General features: G+C 44.9%; 1 protein-coding gene across 1 annotated transcript in view; it reads left to right on the plus strand.

Annotated features, from left to right (window-relative positions):
* MAPK1 (mitogen-activated protein kinase 1) overlaps positions 1–20521 on the plus strand; it is a 106814-nt gene that overhangs the window by 76078 nt on the left and 10215 nt on the right. Inside the window, exon 7 of the mRNA XM_007974911.3 lies at positions 16539–16648. Coding sequence (XP_007973102.1) covers positions 16539–16648 — 110 coding nt within the window. The remainder of the gene's footprint in view (positions 1–16538; positions 16649–20521) is intronic.

Here is a 20521-nt window from a genome sequence, read left to right on the forward strand (position 1 = left end):
GCAGTAAGGGAGCCTGGTAATGACTGTCTAGTTCTCCCCCTTTTGGTTTCTTTGCTAATTTTAACTTGCATTAAGGTCACTTTCTTTTGTTTTGTTTTTGTTTGGGACAGAGTCTCACTCTGTCGCCCAGGCTGGAATGTAGTGCCCCTATCTCAGCTCATTGCAGCCTCCTCCTCCTGGGTTCAAGCAAGTCTCCTGCCTCAGTCTCCCGAGTAACTGGGACTACAGGCGCGCACCACCACGCCGGCTCATTTTTGTATTTTTAGTAGAGATAGGGTTTCACCATGCTGGCCAGGCTGGTATCGAACTCCTGACCTTTTGATCTGCCTGCCTCGGCCTAAGTACTGGGATTACAGGCGTGAGCCACAGCGCTTGGCTTAATAAGGTCACGTTTTTAGGTCTCAGGAACTCTAGAACCCTGCAAACAAATCACACTTTTTCATCTTGTCACTTGATAATTTTTAAAATCAGGTTTATTGAATAATAATTTACACAGAATAAAATTCACACTTTTTAGTTGTGTGGGCCTCTGAATTTTAACAAACATGAACTGTCGTATAACAACCACTGCAATTGAGATGTGGAATAATACTCCCATCATCCCCAAAAGTTGCCTTGTGCCATTTGTAGTGGGTCACCCCTCTCCAAACCCAGTTTCTGGCAATCATTGATCTGATTTCTATCCCTATAGTTTTGCCTTTTCTGGCATGTCATGTTAATGGAATCATGGAGTATGTAGCCTTTTTGTGTCTAGATTCTCACATTCAGCATAATGCATTTGAGATTTATAAAAATCCACGTCATTGCTTGTGTCAGTCTCTTCAACAAATGGTGCTGGAACAATTAGACACCCATATGCAAAATTTACAAAACTCAAAATGGAACATAAACCTAAATATAAGGCCTAAAGTTATTAACCTTCAAGAAGAAAACAGGAGAGAATCTTCATGACCTTATGTTAGGCAAAGATTTTTTAGAGTACCCATAAAAGAAAAAAGTGATACATTTGATTTTTACCCTTTTTTTTTTTTTTAGGTCATCTTCGTTTAATAATTGTATTATCCTTTATTCCCATTTAACATGTACCTGTTAAATATATTAGGCAGCTAGTTTTTAAAACATCATGCTATTATGAAACCATGATAGGCAGAATAATGACCCCCCCATCCACCCCCATGGCTATATTCTAATTTCTAGAGCCTATAACTGTGTTAGGTTCCCTGGCAAACAGGAGTTATGGTTGCCGATGCAATCCAGATTGTTTATCAGCTGACCTTTTTTTTTTTTTTTTTTTTCCCCCAACTGCTCCTTACAGAGCAGGGCTAATCCATGAGCAGTGTGGTATGCCCAGAGTAGGCCCATCAGCTGACTTTTAAGATAGGAAGGTTGCCAGGCACGGTGGCTCACACCTGTAATCCCAGCACTTTGGGAGGCTGAGGTGAGTGGATCACAAGGTCAGGAGATGGAGACCATCCTGGCTAATATGGTGAAATCCCATCTCTACTAAAAAAAAAAAAAAATACAAAAAATTAGCTGGGCGTGGTGGCAGGCACCTGTAATCCCAGCTACCTGGGAGGCTGAGGCAGGAAAATGGCATGAATCCAGGAGGGGGAGCTTGCAGTGGGCCGAGATCTCACCACTGCACTCCAGCCTGGGCTACAGAGCCAGACTCTGTCTCAAAAAAAAAAAAAAAAGATAGGAAGATTTTTCCTGGATTGTCTCTCTAGGTAGGTGGATTATCTAGGTGGGCCCATTTATAAAAACAGGATTCCTTAAAAGTGGAGGAGGGAATCTGAATAGGGTGCTTGTCCTTCCATATCTTTATCTGCATACGTGTGCGTATTTTCTCTATAATTAATTTTTTAAAAATATTATAAGGGTTAACTTTTTTAAAAATTCAGAAATTATAGAAATATTTAAGAAGGTAAAATTCTTTTATAATTATTCCCTAAATGTCATTGTTAATAGAATTATGTCTTGAACATCTTTTCACATCAGTGCATAGATCTAGCTTATCGTTAATGATTTTATAGTATTTTTATCCCGTCTTCTGTTAGAAATTTAGCTATTTCTAACTTCCTGTTTTATCTATATGTGTTTATCTGTACATGCATATGAATATATGTGTATATGTAGATTTAACAACTGTCTACTTAAATGTTGAATTGGTTTTATGTATTGACCTGAGTGAAGGTTGAGAAATACTTGGTTGTTTAGAACTGAATTTCTTTTGAAAATGGGAGAAACTTTCTTTTAATCTTTCATATAAAGGTAGAGGAATTTCATCATTGTAGACAGTTAAGAAGTATAGGAGGAATGGTAAGGGAGTATGATCCTGATCACCAGGATCCCACAGTAACCTTTTGGTTTTTTTGCACTAATGTGTGCAAGCTTCTATCTGTGTGGTTGTAATTATATAATGTATTTTGGTTTTGGGGTTTTTGTTTTTTTTTTTTTTTTTTTTTTTTTTTGGAGACAGATCTGGCTATATCACCCAGGCTGGAGTGCAATGGCACAATCTCGGCTCACTGCAACCTCCACCTCCCAGGCTCAAGCCATCCTCCCACCTCAGCCACCTGCGTAGCTGGGACTACAACTGAGTAGCTGGAACTAACTCCGCCACCATGCCTATCTAATTTTTGTATTCTTTATAGAGACAGGGTTTCACCGTGTTGCCCAGTCTGGTCCCAAAGTCTTGAGCTCAAGCTCTCTGCTCACCCTGGGCTTCTAAAATGTTAGGATTACAGGCGTGAGCAGCCACACCCGGCCTGTAATGTATTTTGATGGTAGGATATTTTTAGCTAGAATGTCACATGCATAATACATGTTACTGATTAGATTGGCTTGTATATTATACCTCCTAAGCATGTTACCTAAATGTTACTAAATGTTATTTCCTGAGTCGCTTTTTTAAAGAGATGCATAAGCAACAGAGATGCATCATTAGGCCTGGTATGGTGGCTCATGCCTGTGATCCTAGCCCATTGGGAGGTCAACGCAGGAGGATCGCTTGAGGCCAGGAATTTGAGACCTGCTTGGACAACATAGTAAGACCCCATCTCTACAAAATTAAACACTCAAAATTCAGCCAAGTGTAGTAGTACCTACCTGTAGTCTGAACTACCTGGGGAACTGAGGAGGGAGGATTGCATAAGCCCAAGGAGGTCAAAGCTGCTGTTAGCTGTGATTGCATCATTGCACGCCATGCTGACGGAGAGACTCTTCTCTCTCTTAAAAAACAAAAAAAAGGACTACTCCCAGATGTTCCTCTCCTGTTTGTTTCCTTACTCTTGTCTGTAGTTAATCATGATTTGCATCAAACTATTTCTGATTCTTTTTTTATGCTTGTTTTCATTTTCTTTTTTTCTTTTTTTTCTGAGACAGAGTCTCACTCTGTCGCCCAGGCTAGAGTTCAGTGGCATGATCTCGGCTCATTGCAACCTCTGCCTCCCGGGTTCAAGCAGTTCTTTGCCTCAGCCTCCCAAGTAGCTGGGATTACAGGTGCCTGCCACCGTGCCTGGCTAATTTTTGTATTTTTAGTCTAGATGGGGTTTCACCATCTTGGCCAGGCTGGTCTTGAACTCCTGACCTCATGATCCACCTGCCTCAGCCTGAGCCACCGTGCCCGGCCGCTTATTTTCATTTTCTTTTTTCTCCCCTCCCCTCCCCTCCTTTCTTTCTTCCTTTCTTTCTTTCAAGTTTCGCTCCTGTTGCCCAGCGGGCTGGAGTGCAATGGCGTGATCTTGGCTCACTGCAACCTCTGCCTCCCGAGTTCATGTGATTCCCCTGCCTTAGCCTCCCAAGTAGCTGGGATTACAGGCATGCACCAGCTAATTTTGTATTTTTAATAGAGATGGGGTTTTAGCATGTTGGTCAGGCTGGTCTCAAACTCCTGATCTCAGGTGATCCACCTGCCTCAGCCGCTCTAAGTGCTGGGATTACAGGCGTGAGCCACAGCTCCTACCCAGCCTGCATTTTGTTTTTTATTTCATTTTATTATTATTATTTTTAATTTTTTTTGAGACAGAATTTCACTCTTGTTGCCCAGGCTGGAGTGCAATGGTGTGATCTTGTCTCACTGCAACCTCCACCTCCCAGGTTCAAGCGATTCTCCTGCCTCAACCTCCTGAGTAGCTGGGATTATGGGCGCACGCCACCATGCCCAGCTAATTTTTTGTATTTTTAGTAGATACGGGGTTTCGTCACATTGGCCAGGCTGGTCTCAATCTCCTGACGTCAGGTGATCCGCCACCTCGGCCTTCCAAAGTGCTGGGGTTAACAGGCGTGAGCCACCTCACCTGGCCTCACTTTTTTTCTTTTGAGATGGGATCTTACTGTGTTGCCCAGGCTGGAGTACAATGGCGTGATCACAGCTCACTTCAGCCTCGACCCCCCTGGGCTTGCGTGATCTGCCCACCTCAGCCTCCTGAGTAGCTGGGACCACAAGCGCATGTCACCACGCCCAGCTAATTTTTTGTATTTTTCATAGAGACAGCATTGCCCCACGTTGCCAGACTGGTCTTGAATTCCTGGGCTCAAGCAATCTACCCTCCTTGGCCTCCCAAAGTGTTGGGATTACAGCCTGGGCACGGTGGATTACACCTGTCATCCCAACACTTTGGGAGGCCACATTGGGCAGATCATAAGGTCAGGAGATCGAGACCACGGTGAAGCCCCGTCTCTACTAAAATACAAAAAAGTTAGCTGGCGGGCACCTGTAGTCCCAGCTACTCGGGAGACTGAGGCAGGAGAATGGCATGAACCCAGGAGGCGGAGCTTGCAGTGGGCTGAGGCAGGAGAATGGCATGAACCCAGGAGGCGGAGCTTGCAGTGAGCCAAGATCATGCCACTGCACTCCAGCCTGGGCAACAGAGCAAGACTCCGTCTCAAAAAAAAAAAAAAAAAGTTTTGGGATTACAGGCGTGAGCCACCACTCCTGGCCATTTTTTTTAGGTTAAGATTATGAAGTTTGAGATTCATTCATGCAGATAATTGACACCACTAAAATCCAGGAAATTAAATTTGCAGTGCTGGTATTGGGTGAATATAATGAAGAAGTAGTGCAAAGCTCTAAATAAAATAAAGAAAGTGGAGAAATGGGAATTGGTGGTGCTACAGGGAGCAGTATAGCATCAGGTGTTAGGAGTACAGGTTTTGTAGCCTGACCTCCTGGGTACAGTCCACAACCCAGCCTCTTACTGGCTGTGTGACTATTAGACAAACTCCTTAACCTTTCTGAGCCTCAGTTTTCTTTTGTTTCTTTTTTAGGGGGAGTGGTGGATTGTGTTTTTGTTTGGTTTGGTTTTGAGATGGAGTCCTGCTCTGTCACCCAGGCTGGAGTGCAGAGGCATGATCATAGCTCACTGCAACCTCAAACTCCCGGGCTCAAGCAGTCCTCCCACTTCAGCCTCCTAAGTATCTGAGACTATAGGCATGCACCACCACATCTGGCTAATTTTTGTATTTTTTGTAGAGATGGGTTCTCACTATGGTGCCCAGGCTGGTCTTGAACTACTAGGCTCAAGCAGTCCTCCTGCCTCGGCCTCCCAAAGTGCTGATATTACAGACATGCGCCATCACACCCAGCCGGTTTTCTTTTTTATATGATTATTGATAGTACCTGCATCACAGGATTGTGTGGATGTTCATACCACTGGCATTTGTAGGTCTAACATCTTTCCATATCTCGCTCTGTTGCCCAGGCTGGAGTGCAAGAGGTGCGATCTTGCCTTACTGCAACCTCCACCTCCCAGGTTCAAGCTATTTCTCCTGCCTTAGCCTCCTGCGTAGCTGGAATTACAGGCACTTGCCACCACGCCCAACTAATTTTTATTTATTTATTTATTTATTTGATTTTTATTTTTATTTTGAGATGGAGTCTCGCTCTGTTGCCCAGGCTGGAGTGCAGTGGTGAGATCTTGGCTCACTGCAAGCTCCGCCTCCTGGGTTGACGCCATTCTCCTGTCTCAGCCTCCCGAGTAGCTGGGACTACAGGCACCTGCCACTACGCCCGGCTAATTTTTTGTATTTTTAGTAGAGGTGGGGTTTCACCTTGTTAGCCAGGATGGTCTGGATCTCCTGACCTCGTGATCCATCTGCCTCGGCCTCTCAGAGTGCTGGGATTACAGGTGTGAGCCACTGTACCCGGCCTAATTTTTTTTTAATTTTTAGTAGAGACTGGTTTCATCATGTTGGTCAGGCTGGTCACAAACTCCTGACCTCAGTTGATCCACCTGCTTTGGCCTCCCAAAATGCTGGAATTACAGGTGTGAGCCACCGTGCCCGGCCTCTAGTTGTTAAAGAGTGACTACCTAATGTTCCCTTGTAGGGATGACCTGTAAGTGTCCTTCAGCCATACTCACATTGGACATTAAAGTTTATATCAGTTACCTATTGCTGCATTAAAAAACCACTCCAAAACTCAGGCTTGAAACAAGAGCCATGCATTTGTTCATGAGTCCATTGGGCTGGTGCAGCTGAGTAGTTCTGCTGAGCCCGCCTGGGCTCAGCCATGCACTACTATCATCTGCTGGCTCCCTCCACCATCCCTCAGTTGTAGTGGTTTAATGTCTTACAGTTGGTCCTTCCTGCAGTTGCCTCTTTATCCTAAAGTAGACTAGACTCAGTGGCTTCTCATGATGGCATAAATATTCCAAAAGAGCAAGAGCCTATGCTGCAAGGTCTCTTGGGACCAAATCTCAGAACAACACTTCAACAGTTCTACCATGCTTTTTTGTTGTTGTTGTTTTGAGACAAGATCTCACTCTGCCACTCAAACTGGAGTGCAGTTGCACAGTCTCAACTCACTGCAACCTCCACCTCCTGGGCTCAAGCAGTCCTGTGTCTCAGCCTCTTGAGTAGCTGGGACCACAAGTACGTGCCGCCGTGCCTGGCTAATTTTTTTTTTTGATAGAGTCTTACTCTGTCTCCCAGGCTGGAGTGCAGTGGCATAGTCTCAGCTCACTGCAACCTCTGCCTCCCAGGTTCAAGCGATTCTTCCACCCCAGCCTCCTGAATAGCTGGGATTATAGGCACATATCACCACACCTGGCTAATTTTTGCTTTTTATGTACGTATGTATGTGTTTATTTAATCTCGAGACGGGGTCTTACTCTGTCACACAGGCTGGAGTGCAATGGTGCGATCTCGGCTCACTGCAACCTCCGCTTCCCAGGTTCAAGCAGTTCTCCTGCCTCAGCCTCCCTAGTAGCTGGGACTACAGGCACACACTGCCATACCTGGCAAATTTTTTGTATTTTTAGCCAGGATGTTGGCCATGTTGGCCAGGATCGTCTTGATCCCCTGACCTCGTGATCCACCCGCCTTGGCCTCCCAAAGTGCTGGGATTACAGGCGTGAGCCACCACACCTGGCCAGTTGTTTTTATATTTTTAAGAAAACACACATAAATTCATTCGTTCAGTGAATAAATTTGAGTATCTGTTCTGTTCCATCAAGGCTTCTAAGGCCCTGGACATACATAGTACCAGCAATAAGTGGGATTAAGAACGTGTTTGGAGATGGGAGGTCTGAGGACTCATTAAAAAAAGAGAGAGAGAGAGAGCTTTCTTACAGAACTGATAGTCTAAGTTTGTCAAGAAATAATGGAAGACCTCAGGGAACTCAAGAGATTTAAAAACTTACAAGCTAGAATTTTTAAGTTCAGGTAGTGAGAGTTTACCGAAAAGGAAGTTGAAACAGCTCTTAAATGTATAAAAGGTACTCATTTTTACTCATTATGCAAGATATAAACATTGAAAAGTCAAAAAGTCAGGAATTGCTTTTTTTTTTTTTTTCTTTTTTAACGCCGTCCTCATCACAGAAGCGAACATCAAAGTTTGATACCCTACTGTGTGGTCAAGGCTGTGGGGAAAGGGCGTTTTCAGAGAGAACTGGTGGAGTGTAAATTGGTTGAGTCTCTGTAGAGGACAGTCTGGCGATTCTGTCACATGTCTTTTGTTCCAGCAGTTGTGGGTATTGAACTTTTAGGTCTACCAAGTAAATGGGGGAGTGGTATTTAATTTGTTTTTCTGTAATTAAGAGTGAGATTGAAATTTTTTCATGTTTGTTGGAAATTTTTGATCGCTGTATCCCTTAAACCAGCAGTATTGTAGATTTTTCTGTAAAGGAGTCTTAGCTTACGATTCTCTCAAATGACTTCAGTGAGAGGGAAGAAATTATTATTCAGCAGATGGTACTGGGCTAGTTGAATAGCTATTTGGAGGAAAATCAATTTAAATCATTATACATCAAAATGAATTCTAAAATAATTGATACTTAAAAATTGTATCATGAAAAACTAACAATATTTAGAGTATACAGTATTTTTCTGATCTCTGCATGGAGAAAGACTTCCTATCTTTTTGTGGGTTTTTTTTTTGTTTTTTTGTTTTTTTTTTGAGACGGAGTCTCGTTGTCGCCCAGGCTGGAGTGCAGTGGCGTCATCTTTGCTCACTGCAAGCTCTGCCTCCCAGGTTCATGCCATTCTCCTGCCTCAACCTCCCGAGTAGCTGGGACTACAGGCGCCCGCCACCACACCCAACTAATTTCTTGTATTTTTAGTAGAGACGGGGTTTCACCGTGTTAGCCAGGATGGTCTCGATCTCCTGACCTCGTGACCCATCCGCCTCGGCCTCCCAAAGTGCTGGGATTACAGGCGTAACCCACCGCGCCTGACCGACTTCCTATGTTTTAAAACAAACATCGAGGAAAGAGAGACATATAAAAGTTTAAAAGCTAAATAAAATTAGATTAGGTGTGGACAGTAGGTCTAAAATGTTCTAAATTGAGTAACACTTGATCTTCTCCTAACTCTTCTGTAGAAGGCAGCAAAATGCAGTGGTGATACCCAGTGCTCTGGAATCAGCCTCCTGAGTTCACACTAGGGTTCTGCTACTTGGATTTTTGACTTTGGACAAGTTATTTAAGCTCTGTTTCATGATTTCCTCAACCCAAAATTGAGACAATTTGTAGTTCCCACCTCATAGGATAATTAAAAGAGTTAAGGAATTATTATTAACTTTAAATTCATTATTAGTATTATTAGTATCTAAAGAGCAAAGACAAATCTAAGACCACAGTGTATAAATAAATAAGCAAAGGACAAGAACACACAGTCTACAAGGAAATACAGATCTGAGGAAAACTATAGGAGGAGCAGTTTGGGTGACAGCAGTTGAGAATTTGGTTTAGTCTATGTTTAATTTAAGGCACCTGTAAAGCATTAGAAACAACGTAAGTGCCAAATGTTAATCAAATGGCTGAGTAAATTATGAGACATCTACTTAAAGGAATATTTTAACGCCGCTGAAAGTGATTTTTTTTACAGAGTTTTCATAGTGGGAGAAAATACTAATGACCAGTATTTACTAAGGGAAAATAAAACAGCATTTGTCATACATATTGTGATTTCAACCTTCTAAAAGAAAATGCACAGAAAAGAATTCAACAACATATGTGAAAAGATAAGCAGTGGTTACCATTGAATGATGGTGCTTGGGGACCAAGGGAATGTGGGTGAGTCATTCACACAGACCAGAAGACCAGGTTTGGTGTGTCAGCTGTCTGAGGTCTTTCTTTTCAGTTCCACAGTTCCACATAACAAGAACTTACTGGCCTGAGAAAGGGTTTTATTGGCTCTGATAACTGAAAAGTTAAGTTGCATGTGGATTGATGGGCACAGACACTGTGTCTAGCATCTGGACTTCTTTATCATCCAGCTTTGCCTTGCTCTGGACTGTCTGTAGGTCAGCCTCTCTTCTCATGGTGGCAATAAGAGACTTGACCTGATCGTTGCAGCCAAGACTTGGGCTGACTCTCATCACCTCTTTGTGCTCAGCTTGGATGCCATGCCTATCCCTGATCTGTCACTGTGGCCAAGGGGACTCAGGTGAATGTGGCCTAGTCAGTGTCACCATTCCCACAGCACAGCCCAGAAGCGTGGGCAAGCCTGAGCGCTCCCCTATGGCAAACACAGTTGGATGGATTATAGAGAGCCAGTGGATGGATACTGGTGGGCACAACCAGCAGGTGAACCCAAGAGTGAAGGAAGATAAGGAATTCTATTTTCTCCCCTCATCCTCTTTTTTGTTTTTTCCTGAAGAGACAGGATCTCCATCTGTTGCCCAGGCTGGAAGGCTGGAGTGCAGTGGCACAATCACAGCTCACTGCGGCCTTGAACTCCTGGGGTCGGGCAAGCACCATGCCTGGCTAATTTTAAAAAAGAAATTTTGTAGAGATGGGATCTCACTGTGTTTCCCAGTCCTGTCTTGAACTCCTGGGCTCACGGGATCCTCCCACCACTACCACACCCAGACCTACCTTTTTTTTTTTTTTTTTTTTTTTTTTTGAGACGGAGTCTCGCTCTGTTGCCCAGGCTGGAGTGCAGTGGCGACATCTTGGCTCACTGCAAGCCCTGCCCCCCAGGTTCATGCCATTCTCCTGCCTCAGCCTCTGGAGTAGCTGGGACTACAGGCGCCCACCACTATGCCCGGCTAATTTCTTGTATCTTTTAGTAGAGATGGGGTTTCACTGTGTTAGCCAGAATGGTCTCGATTTCCTGACCTGGTGATCTGCCCGCCTCAGCCTCCCAAACTGCTAGGATTACATGCGTGAGCCACCGCTTCTGGCCCCCACTTTTTTTTTTAATTAAAAAATGCAATTTCTGTAAGAAGTCTGTCTCCATTTCTCAGATAACCTAATGTTTGGAAAGCTTGCAGACTTTGTTATTACCCATGTAGATGCATACATTGATTATAAATTGAATCATAGGCTATATATTATTTTATTACCTACACAGAGTTGGATTTATTAATCTACAGCCTGGTCACCCTCAACTCAAGATAGCTTTGGGAGGTATTTAACCTGTGGTCTTTCAAATCATGCAAGGGGTTGAAAAGATAGTAGAATGCGATTGTGGTCAAGTGCGGTGGCTCATGTCTGTAATCCCAGCACTATGGGAGGCCAAGGTGGGTGGATCACTTGAGCCCAGGAGTTCAACACCAGCCTGAGCATCATGGCGAAACCCCGTCTCTGCCAAAAATACAAAAGTAAGCCTGAGGTGGTGACACACACCTGTAATCCCAGCTACTCAGGAGGCTGAAGTAGGAGGATCGCTTGAACCCAGGAGGCAGAGGTTGCAGTGATCCAAGATCGCACCACTGGATTCCATCCTGTGCAACAAAGCGAGACCCTGTCTCAAAAAAAAAAAAAAAATGTGAGATTGTGAGAAGTTGAAGAACACAAACCTTCAGCCGGTGATGGAATAGGGACAAAGAAAAGAAACTAGTGCCATGTGATATCACAGAAGCAGAAGATGGCATTTTGAGAAAGTAGGCATGCACAACAGTGTCCATGCAGCAGAGAGGTCTAGCAAGATACAGATTGGAAAATGTGGGTTGATTTTCCAGTGAGGGGCTTGTTGGTGACCACACAAGAGGAGTTGAAACAGTGAGTGGAAGTGGGAAGTTTGAAATGGAAAGTGGAGACAGAAACGACTGGTCCACATGAGGGGAAGGGGTTGTGGACCAGGCCACAAGTTAGGGAGAATTGACTTTGAGTAGAGAGAGGATATCTTTCTTGGCAGTGTCAGTAAGGATATATGTGGATCTGGCTAGGAGGGAATTCTGGGAAGATCACTCTTGGGCACCTCAGTTTTCTCTATAGCATCCTCAAGAAAATGTGCTGAGAGTAATGAGGGTCAGCTAGCAAGAAGGTCATGATTCAAGCCATGCAAGTTGGGTGAAATCTGAGAGTAGAGGAGGGGGCTGACCAAGGCTTTCCAGAAGCTGTTGAGGGCCTTGAGGAAACTGAAAATCTTGATTTTTTGTAGCACAGTAGTTACTGATAGTGTTGAGATCCCCAGGATCCTTTCAGGGTATCCATGAGGTTAAAGTTGTTTTAATAATCCTCTTAAGGAGTTACTCACACTGCTCTCTATGTTGCCATCAGCACTTGTGGCACAGGAGCAGTGGTGAGCAGAGCCCGCAGCACCACAGCCAGGTCAAGGCGGTGGAACTAGAGAGGTTACTGAGCTCTGCACTGCCACAGCTCAAACCAGCTCAAACCAGTGCCAGTGAAAAGTACTCACCATATTAAATCCATCCTTAATACATGTCTTCACAATGTCTGTGTGACAAACACATATACAGCATTTTTGCTGCATACTGAATGCGGTGGTTTTCTCAGGGAGAAGCACTTATGTAACTATTTGAGCTATGAGCGGAATTAACTGCTTTTTAAATCAACCCTCAGTAGTTTTTATGAGTATGAAGAGTTTGTGAGATCAGAAAGTTTGAGAAGCACTGTCGCACTGGCACACTTTGCACAGTTCAGTCTTTTCTCTGGCCCTGCACAGAAACATGAGTTGAGGATGGAAATGACAGGTTGCAGCATTGATTCAGGCTCAGAGTTTCACGAGGCAGTCAAGATGGACACGAAGAGGCACTGTGGAGAGCCAGTCGACTGGCTTTCCCCAGGTCCAGGACAGGGCAAGAAGGAAAAAAGGATGATGGATTAGAAGAAAGAGTTGGGGTCAGGTTGTTATATACTAGTTGAAGTTAACGAGAAGGGCCAGGCTGGCCAGGCGCGGTGGCTCACACTTGTAATCCCAGCACTTTGGGAGGCCAAGGTGGGTGAATCACAAGGTCAGGAGTTCGAGACCACCCTGGCCAACATGGTGAAACCCCGTCTCTACTTAAAAATACAAAAAATTAGCCTGGCATGGTGGTAGGCGCCTGTAATCCCAGCTACTCAGGAGGCTGAGGCAGGAGAATCGCTTGAACCCAGGAGGTGGAGGTTGGGCAACAGAGCAAGACTCCGTTTCAAAAAAGAAAAAAAAGAGGGAAGGACCAGGCACAGTGGCTCACGTCTGTAATCTCAGCACTTTGGGAGGCTGAGGCAGAAGGATCGCTTGAGCCCAGGAGTTCCAGACCAGCCTGGGCAACATAGTGACACCCCATCTCTACAAAAAAATTAATTTAAAAAAATTAGCTGGGTGTGGTAACATGTGCCTGTATTACCAGCTACTCGAGAGGCTGAGGCAGGAGGATTGCTTGAACCCAGAAGTTCAAGGCTGCAGTAAGCTATGATCATGCCACTGCACTCCAGTCTGGGCCGTAGAACAAAATCCAAACTCTGTTTCAAAAAACACAGAAAGAGAAGATGTGGCATTCTGGAAGGCACTGGGAAAGTCAGGATTTGTGGTCAGGTGTAATACTAGCCTCAAAGGGACTTCCAGTCTCTTAGGAGAAATAAAACCTGTATCCAAGTAAGCATCTACACAGGCAACCATGATTCACACCCTCTGAGTGTTACCAGTGGATGCCCATGTGGCGTGGGAGGAGGGAGTCCGGACACTCTTGACTGTGGGATCCGCACCTGCCAGCTGCTTCCCATTTCTCTCCTTTTCTCCTTCTGTAGCTATGAATAATGTAGAAATAGCACTTGCAGTAAAAGAAGGCTGGAGATCTAGCTATTTTTCAAGTAGCAAATCTTTTTTAATAAAGCTGTCTTCCTTCGAAATTTATGCCTGGAGGTTTAAGGGCCTAGAATTTATTTAACTTGAAGGAACTAATGGATCTGTTTCAGAAATGCTTAAGCTGCAAAACATCCAGTTGGCTTGGAGTGCCTCTCTGCTTAACACTAACAAGTTTGGGTAGGACCCTCCTGCCCCCAGTGATTTAGAAGTAGTGCTGTTAGAATCTCATTGTGGTCTAGGCCTCCTGGACTTTTCCTAGCACAGACAGTATCTAACTGGGTGAAAAGCCAAATGACTTAATCTAGTTTCAAGAAAGTCCTTGAGAAAATGTCTGTGAGTTCTATGTGGGGAGGGCTGGTTGGGAGCAGGAAGCAAAGTGGGAGTTATTACCTATATTATAGACCACAGGAATCTTAAGATTCGGCAAGGGTTGTGTGTCTTGTACACATATCTACAAGTGTTCGTTGGAAGTAGGATTTGAGCCAGAGATGCCTGGGTTCTTGATCATCATGCTTCTTTATTCTGACCCTTGAGAGGGCCACTTCCTAAACCTAGCCAGTTTGTGTGCCCACAGACCCAGGGTCCCAGCTGCAGGCATAACCACCTCTTCTACTGCGCAGATGCTGCTTCAGTCACGGCAAAACCTGTCTAGATTCTCTACTCTGAAAAGTTCTCTAGGCTATAAAACAAAATATCATTATTCCATAATTTTCTAAAGTGCACTTGTATGTATTGAAAAGATTATAGATAGAAACATATATAACTTGTAAATGTATTCTATGCAGAATTTCTCATTATGTCCAGCATGTGGTTTGCCATGTTTATCATCTCCTGTTGTCTTAAGGTCAGGGGTTGCAACAAGGGAAGTCAAAATTGGGGGCTGGTGCTGAGCACAGATACACACCCACAGCCCTTCAATGACCTCAGATGGCAAGATGTCTCCCACCTCCACCCAGCACCCAAGCAATCCCTTTGGAAGGTCTACTGACTGTTCTTAAGGGTTAGGCAACATTTTCTTAGTGAGTAAACGGTGAAAACTAACTTACTTGAAAATAGTGAGCTAGAAGTGATTTCCTTAAACTGATCGTGAGTATTGTACCAAATTTTATGTGATTGTTCATCATTCTAGGAATGGTGAGAAGGGACATACAATTAAATTTTAAAATGTTTTAAGAAGAAATAAATGATATTTTATCATTCTACTTTGAGGACTTAATAGTATGTGCTAATTTGCAGATGGATGAAGTTGACCTTGCCGCCTACAAATAACCTAATAAGAAATGATCATTGCCAGCTGGGCGCGGTGGCTCACGCCTGTAATCCCAGCACTTCGGGAGGCCAAGGCGGGCAGATCACGAGGTCAGGAGATTGAGACCATCCTGGCTAACACGGTGAAACCCCGCCTTTACTAAAAATACAAAAAATTAGCCAGGCGTGGTGGCGGACGCCTGTAGTCCCAGCCACTCAGGAGGCTGAGGCAGGAGAATGGTGTGAACCCGGGAGGCAGAGCTTGCAGTAAGCCAAGATCGCACCGCTGCACTCCAGTCTGGGCGACAGAAGGAGACTCCGTCTCAAAAAAAAAAAAAAAAAAGAAATTGTCAGAAAAGAGACTTCATTAAGTAGTGCCAGTGTTTTTGTTTTGTTTTGGTTTGGTTTGGTTTGGTTTGGTTTTTGAGACGGAGTCTCAGTCTGTCACCCAGGCTGGAGTGCAGTGGCACGGTCTCAGCTCACTGCAACCTCTGCCTCCCAGGTTTAAGCAATTCTTCCGCCTCAGCCTCCTGAGTAGCTGGGACTACAGGCATGTGCTGCCACGCCCAGCTAATTTTTGTATTTTTTCTTTTTTTTAAGTAGAGACAAGTTTCACTGTATTGGCCAGGCTGGTCTTCAACTCCTGACTTCGCCCACCTCAGCCTCCCAAAGTGCTGGGATTACAGGCGTGAGCCACCACACCTGGCCAGTTTTTGTCTTGTTTTAGTGTCACTACATTGTCTAAAAATTTGTGGGTTTTATTGATTGGCTAGTTTTTCAGACTTGTTCCTTGGAGGCTTGGATTTTTTGGGGTGCCTCGGGCTGTGAACTAGGACCTAAGGGAAGACAGAGTATCTTCTTTTTTACCTCTGCCATATCTTGAGGCTCCTCTTAGGGTTTAATTTGAAGAAAAGACCTGCTACTTAAATTGAAACCAGTAGTCTGAGCATCACTAAATAAAAGGATACATGAAATATTTTTAAAAGGAGCCCCTTTACTACCTTTTTACAAGAACAATAATGTTCTTTAGCATGTATTGTTTCTCAATACACCTACTCCTGCTACTAAACACAGTATTTCCTCACATTTCTCTTAACCCTTGTCCCAGCCACTGTTAGCCAGACCCTCCAGCCGTCTTTTGGCTGAGGTGGTGACTGGGGGCCAGCCATGGGGGCCATCAGGGTGAGCTGCTTGTCAGCGCCCCCTCCATCACAGTGCAGTTGATCCACATTTGTTCCTGCTGCTGCACCCTAGCGGTAAAAGAACTGCTCAGCTATTGACTATTGGCCAGGGCAAAAGAGGACTTAAGGCGTTGGGCCTTGCAGAAAGACTCAGCTGCAGAGTTGGCTGGGAGGCCTTTGGTCACACACGTCTCTCAACCAGATCCTGGAAGAAGAGTGTTTTCTTCTGTGACCTTGGAGACCTGTTCTGTGTGTCAGGAGACAAATAGACCAGGACAAAAATGACTTCCAAGTTGATCTGAGAAAAGTACATACATAAAACCTTTGCCTTTGATACCTGCAGCACAGAGTCCTATCTTAGGAAAAGTCCAGGTTTTGTAGGCAGACCTGGGTTCGAATCCTGATCCCTGCTCCTTCCCGAGTGATGAGGTCTGCGATTGTCAGGTGGTCAGCCCCTACGTTCACAGTCTCAGGAGGCTTGGAGATACAGTCAGCATCTTTTGTGCTGGCTGCTGTCTCCGTAGTCATGCTTAGGTTAGTTGTTTTGTGGGTGAGTTTACTTAAACAGGAAATTGAAGTATTTGCGTGACTACTACTCCTGCTCTCACTACTGCAAAACCTTTCTCTTTACAGCTCTGGACTTACTGGACAAAATGTTGACATTCAACCCTCACAAGAGGATTGAAGTAGAACAGGCTCTGGCCCACCCATATCTGGAGCAGTATTACGACCCGAGTGACGAGGTAAGAGCTCATGTTCCTGGCTGCTGCTTCAGGGACATAGATCAGCCAGCAGTGGACCAACCATATCTTGCTTAGATTTTCCTGAGATGTACCTGGTGCCATACCTGGTTCTTCCAACAAGCCCACCTTTGCCTTGAGGACGAGTGCTGTGGGGCATAGCTTGAAACCTCCTCCCCGCATAACTCTCTATCTCAGCAGACTTCTCCAGGCTACCTGCAACAGGTAGGGGTGGGGAAAATACATGTATAAAGGGGACAGCTGCACCAGTGTGGAGCACAGAGAGGACAGAGGTCTGAGACTGGAGGCCATTGTCATGGTTTGATAGGAAGAGACACCTGAAGTGATGTGCTGGCCCTGAGGATGGCCAGAGTGGAGAGGAGGTGGTCAGCCTGCTGACAGGGACAGCACACAGAATAGGGAGGGAAGTCAACCTGGACAGTTTCCACTGTGGCTTGGCGACTCCATGTCGGGTGTGCTATTCCCTAGAGACAAGGACATGAGAGTCTGTTGTAAGAAGTGATGAGGCCAGAGTGGATGTGGCAGCTCTTCAGAGCAGGCGGGGCATTCGAGTAGAAGAAGCTGCATGTCATGTTCTCCCCAAGACAGTCCTTGTGCCTTGGCTCTCTGGTTCCTCTGGGGTTCAGTTTTAACTTTAATCTCTGGAGGATAACAAAGAAAAATGCAGTATGAACCAAAATTTTGGATCGTTCTAGTTGAGGCTCACATGCACAGAGAATAGTCTTTACCCTCCTGTTTTTGAAAGAATCAGCTTTCCCTTCCACATCCATCTCCCTACCTCCAGCAACAAATGAGGCAGCTTGTGAAATACCTACAACGTAGCCAGTAACACAGAATAGGTGGGAATACAAGTTTGGGGTTCTTCTAAGCTTAGTGGGCTGGAGATTTCCCAAGCTTCTGAGTCCAAATCAGCCGGCTGGGATGGTGGATGATGCATGTAGGACACCTACTGTGATCCTAGATGCATAGTCCTCCTTCGGGTTGAGCTATTTATTCTGGACTTGAGTCCTTGTCCGCTTTTGGATGGCCAAAGCTTAGTGCAGAGTTTGGGGTCTGTGCTTCCTCCTCCTAAAGGCCTCGTGTGAGGATTACATGGGTGAGACGTGAGAATCTAGGCATTCACTGACTGACAACTGGTATCATCATCAGCTTAGTTCTGTAACATTGCATTAGTTCACGGGCATTTAAAAATCAAAACGTGGCCAGGCACAGTGGCTCACACCTGTAGTCCCAGCTGTTCAGAAGGCTGAGGTGGAAAGATTGCTTGAGCCCAGGAGATCGAGGTTTCATTGAGCTGTGATCACACCACTGCACTCCAGCTTGGGTGACAGGCAAAACTCTTTCTCTAATAAATAATATCATTGTCACTGAGTGTGTATGGGGTTCTTTGATCTAGACTATTTAAGCTATTTAAACTCATATTTTACTTAAATAGCTTTCTGGAGTATGGTTAAAAATTAAAATGGGAACTGGACACGATGGCTCACGCCTGTAATCCCAACACTTTGGGAGGTCGAGGCAGGCGGATGACTTGAGGTCAGGAGTTCGAGACCAGCCTGGCCAACATGGGGAAACCCCTTCTCTACTAAAAATACAAAAATAGCTGGACATGATAGTGCGTGTTTGTAATCCCAGCCACTCTGGAGGCTGAAGTATAAGAATCACTTGAACCTAGGAGGCAGAGGTTGCAGCGAGTCAAGATCATGCCACTGCATACCAGCCTGGGCAATAGAATGAGACAGTCTCAAAAAAAAAAAAAAAAAAAAAAATGGGGCCAGGTGTGGTGGCTCACACTTGTAATTCCAGCACTTTGGGAGGTCAAAGTGGGTGGATCACCTGAGGTCAGGAGTAGACCAGCCTGGCCAACATGGTGAAAACCCTGTCTCTACTAAAAATACAAAAATTAGGCGGGTGTTGTGGCAGGCAGGCGCATATAATCCCAGCTACTCTGGAGGCTGAGGCAGGAGAATCACTTGAACCCAGGAGGAGGAGGTTGCAATAAGCCAGGATTGTACCACTGCACTCCAGCCTGGGCAACAGAGCAAGGTTTTGTGTCAAAAAAAAAAAAGAGAGAAGAAAACTTGTGAGAAAATACAAGAGTTTTTTTTTTTCATACTACAAAGATGTAGCTCTATAATCTTGTTACAGTTATTAACATTTTGGAGTATTTCCTTCTCAGTCTTATATTTCTGTATCTAAATTTTTAAAATAAAATAGTTTTCATTTTCTTGACACAATATAGGCATTTTCCTATTAATCTGCCTTGCAGTTTATTTTTTTTTCTCTTTTTTCTTTTTCTTTTCTTTTTTTTTTTTTTTTTCTTTTTTGAGATGGAGTCTTGCTCTGTCACCAGGCCAGGCTGGAGTACAATATGGTGTGATCTCGGCTCACTGTAACCTCCACCTCCTGGGTTCAAGCAATTCTCCTGCCTCAGCCTCCCGAGTGGCTTGAACTACAGGCACGCACCACCACACCCAGCTAATTTTTGTAGTTTTACTAGAGACGGAGTGCCAGGATGGTCTCAATCTCTTGACCTCAGGATCTGCCTTCCTCGGCCTCCCAAAAGTGCTGGGATTACAGGCGTGAGCCACCATGCCTGGCCAGTTTTTTTGTTTTGTTTTGTTTTTTTGAGACGGAATCTTGCTCTGTCGCCCAGGCCAGAGTGCAGTGGCGCAATCTCAGCTCACTGCAACCTCCACCTCCTGGGTTCAAGCAATTCTCCTTCCTCAGCCTCCCAAGTAGCTGGGATGACAGGGACCTGCCACCATGCCTAGCTAATTTTTGTGTATTTTCAGTAGAGATAGGGTTTTGCTATGTTGGTCAGGCTGGTCTCAAATGATTCTCCCACCTTGGCCTCCCATAGTGCTGGGGTTACAGGTGTGAGCCACTGCGCCTGGCCTTGCAGCTTGATTTTTAACAGCTCTAAGATGTTTTTTCGGCCGGGCGCGGTGGCTCAAGCCTGTAATCCCAGCACTTTGAGAGGCCAAGGCGGGTGGATCACGAGGTCAGGAGATCGAGACTATCCTGGCTAACATGGTGAAACCCCGTCTCTACTAAAAATACAAAAAACTAGCTGGGCGTGGTGGCGGGCGCCTGTAGTCCCAGCTACTCGGGAGGCTGAGGCGGGAGAATGGCGTGAACCCGGGAGGCGGAGCTTGCAGTGAGCCGAGATTGCGCCACTGCACTCCAGCCTGGGAGACACAGCGAGACTCCGTCTCAAAAAAAAAAAAAAAAAAAAGATGTTTTTTCGTATAAAGATACCATGATTTATTTAACAAAATGCATGTATTTTAGTATTATGGGTGTTGATTGGATAAACACCCACCACCTCCACAGCCTCACATTTCTCTTATTTCAGCATTCACTGCCTTAAAACATTTTAAAATTCTTCTGGGATTTGTGATAAGTTCAGAAGAACACTTTAAACGGATTCAGTTGCTCCTGATCTAAGTGCTTATGAGACCTTCTGGAGTGTGGGCACAACTCTTAGTCTTTCGCTCTGTCCTCCAGACTGGAGTGCCACGGCACGATCTCAGCTCACTGCAACCTCTGCCTCCTGGGTTCAAGCAGTTCTCCTGCCTCAGCCTTCTGAGTAGCTGAGATTACAGGCGTGCACCACCACACTCGGCTAATTTTTTATATTTTTGGTAGAGACAGGTTTTCACTATGTTGGACCAGGCTGGTCTCGAGCTTCTGACCTCAAGTGATCCGCCCACCTTGGCCTCCCAAAGTGCTGGAATTACAGGTGTGAGCCACCACGCCCGGCCAGCAACTCTTAAGTTTTTATGAGACATCAGTCCTGTTGTATAAATTCAGAATCTGAGCAGTGGTCATTTTATGAATCAGTAAATTACT

The sequence above is a fragment of the Chlorocebus sabaeus genome, chromosome 19, assembly GCF_047675955.1.
Source record: "Chlorocebus sabaeus isolate Y175 chromosome 19, mChlSab1.0.hap1, whole genome shotgun sequence".
Taxonomy (NCBI): Eukaryota; Metazoa; Chordata; class Mammalia; order Primates; family Cercopithecidae; genus Chlorocebus; species Chlorocebus sabaeus.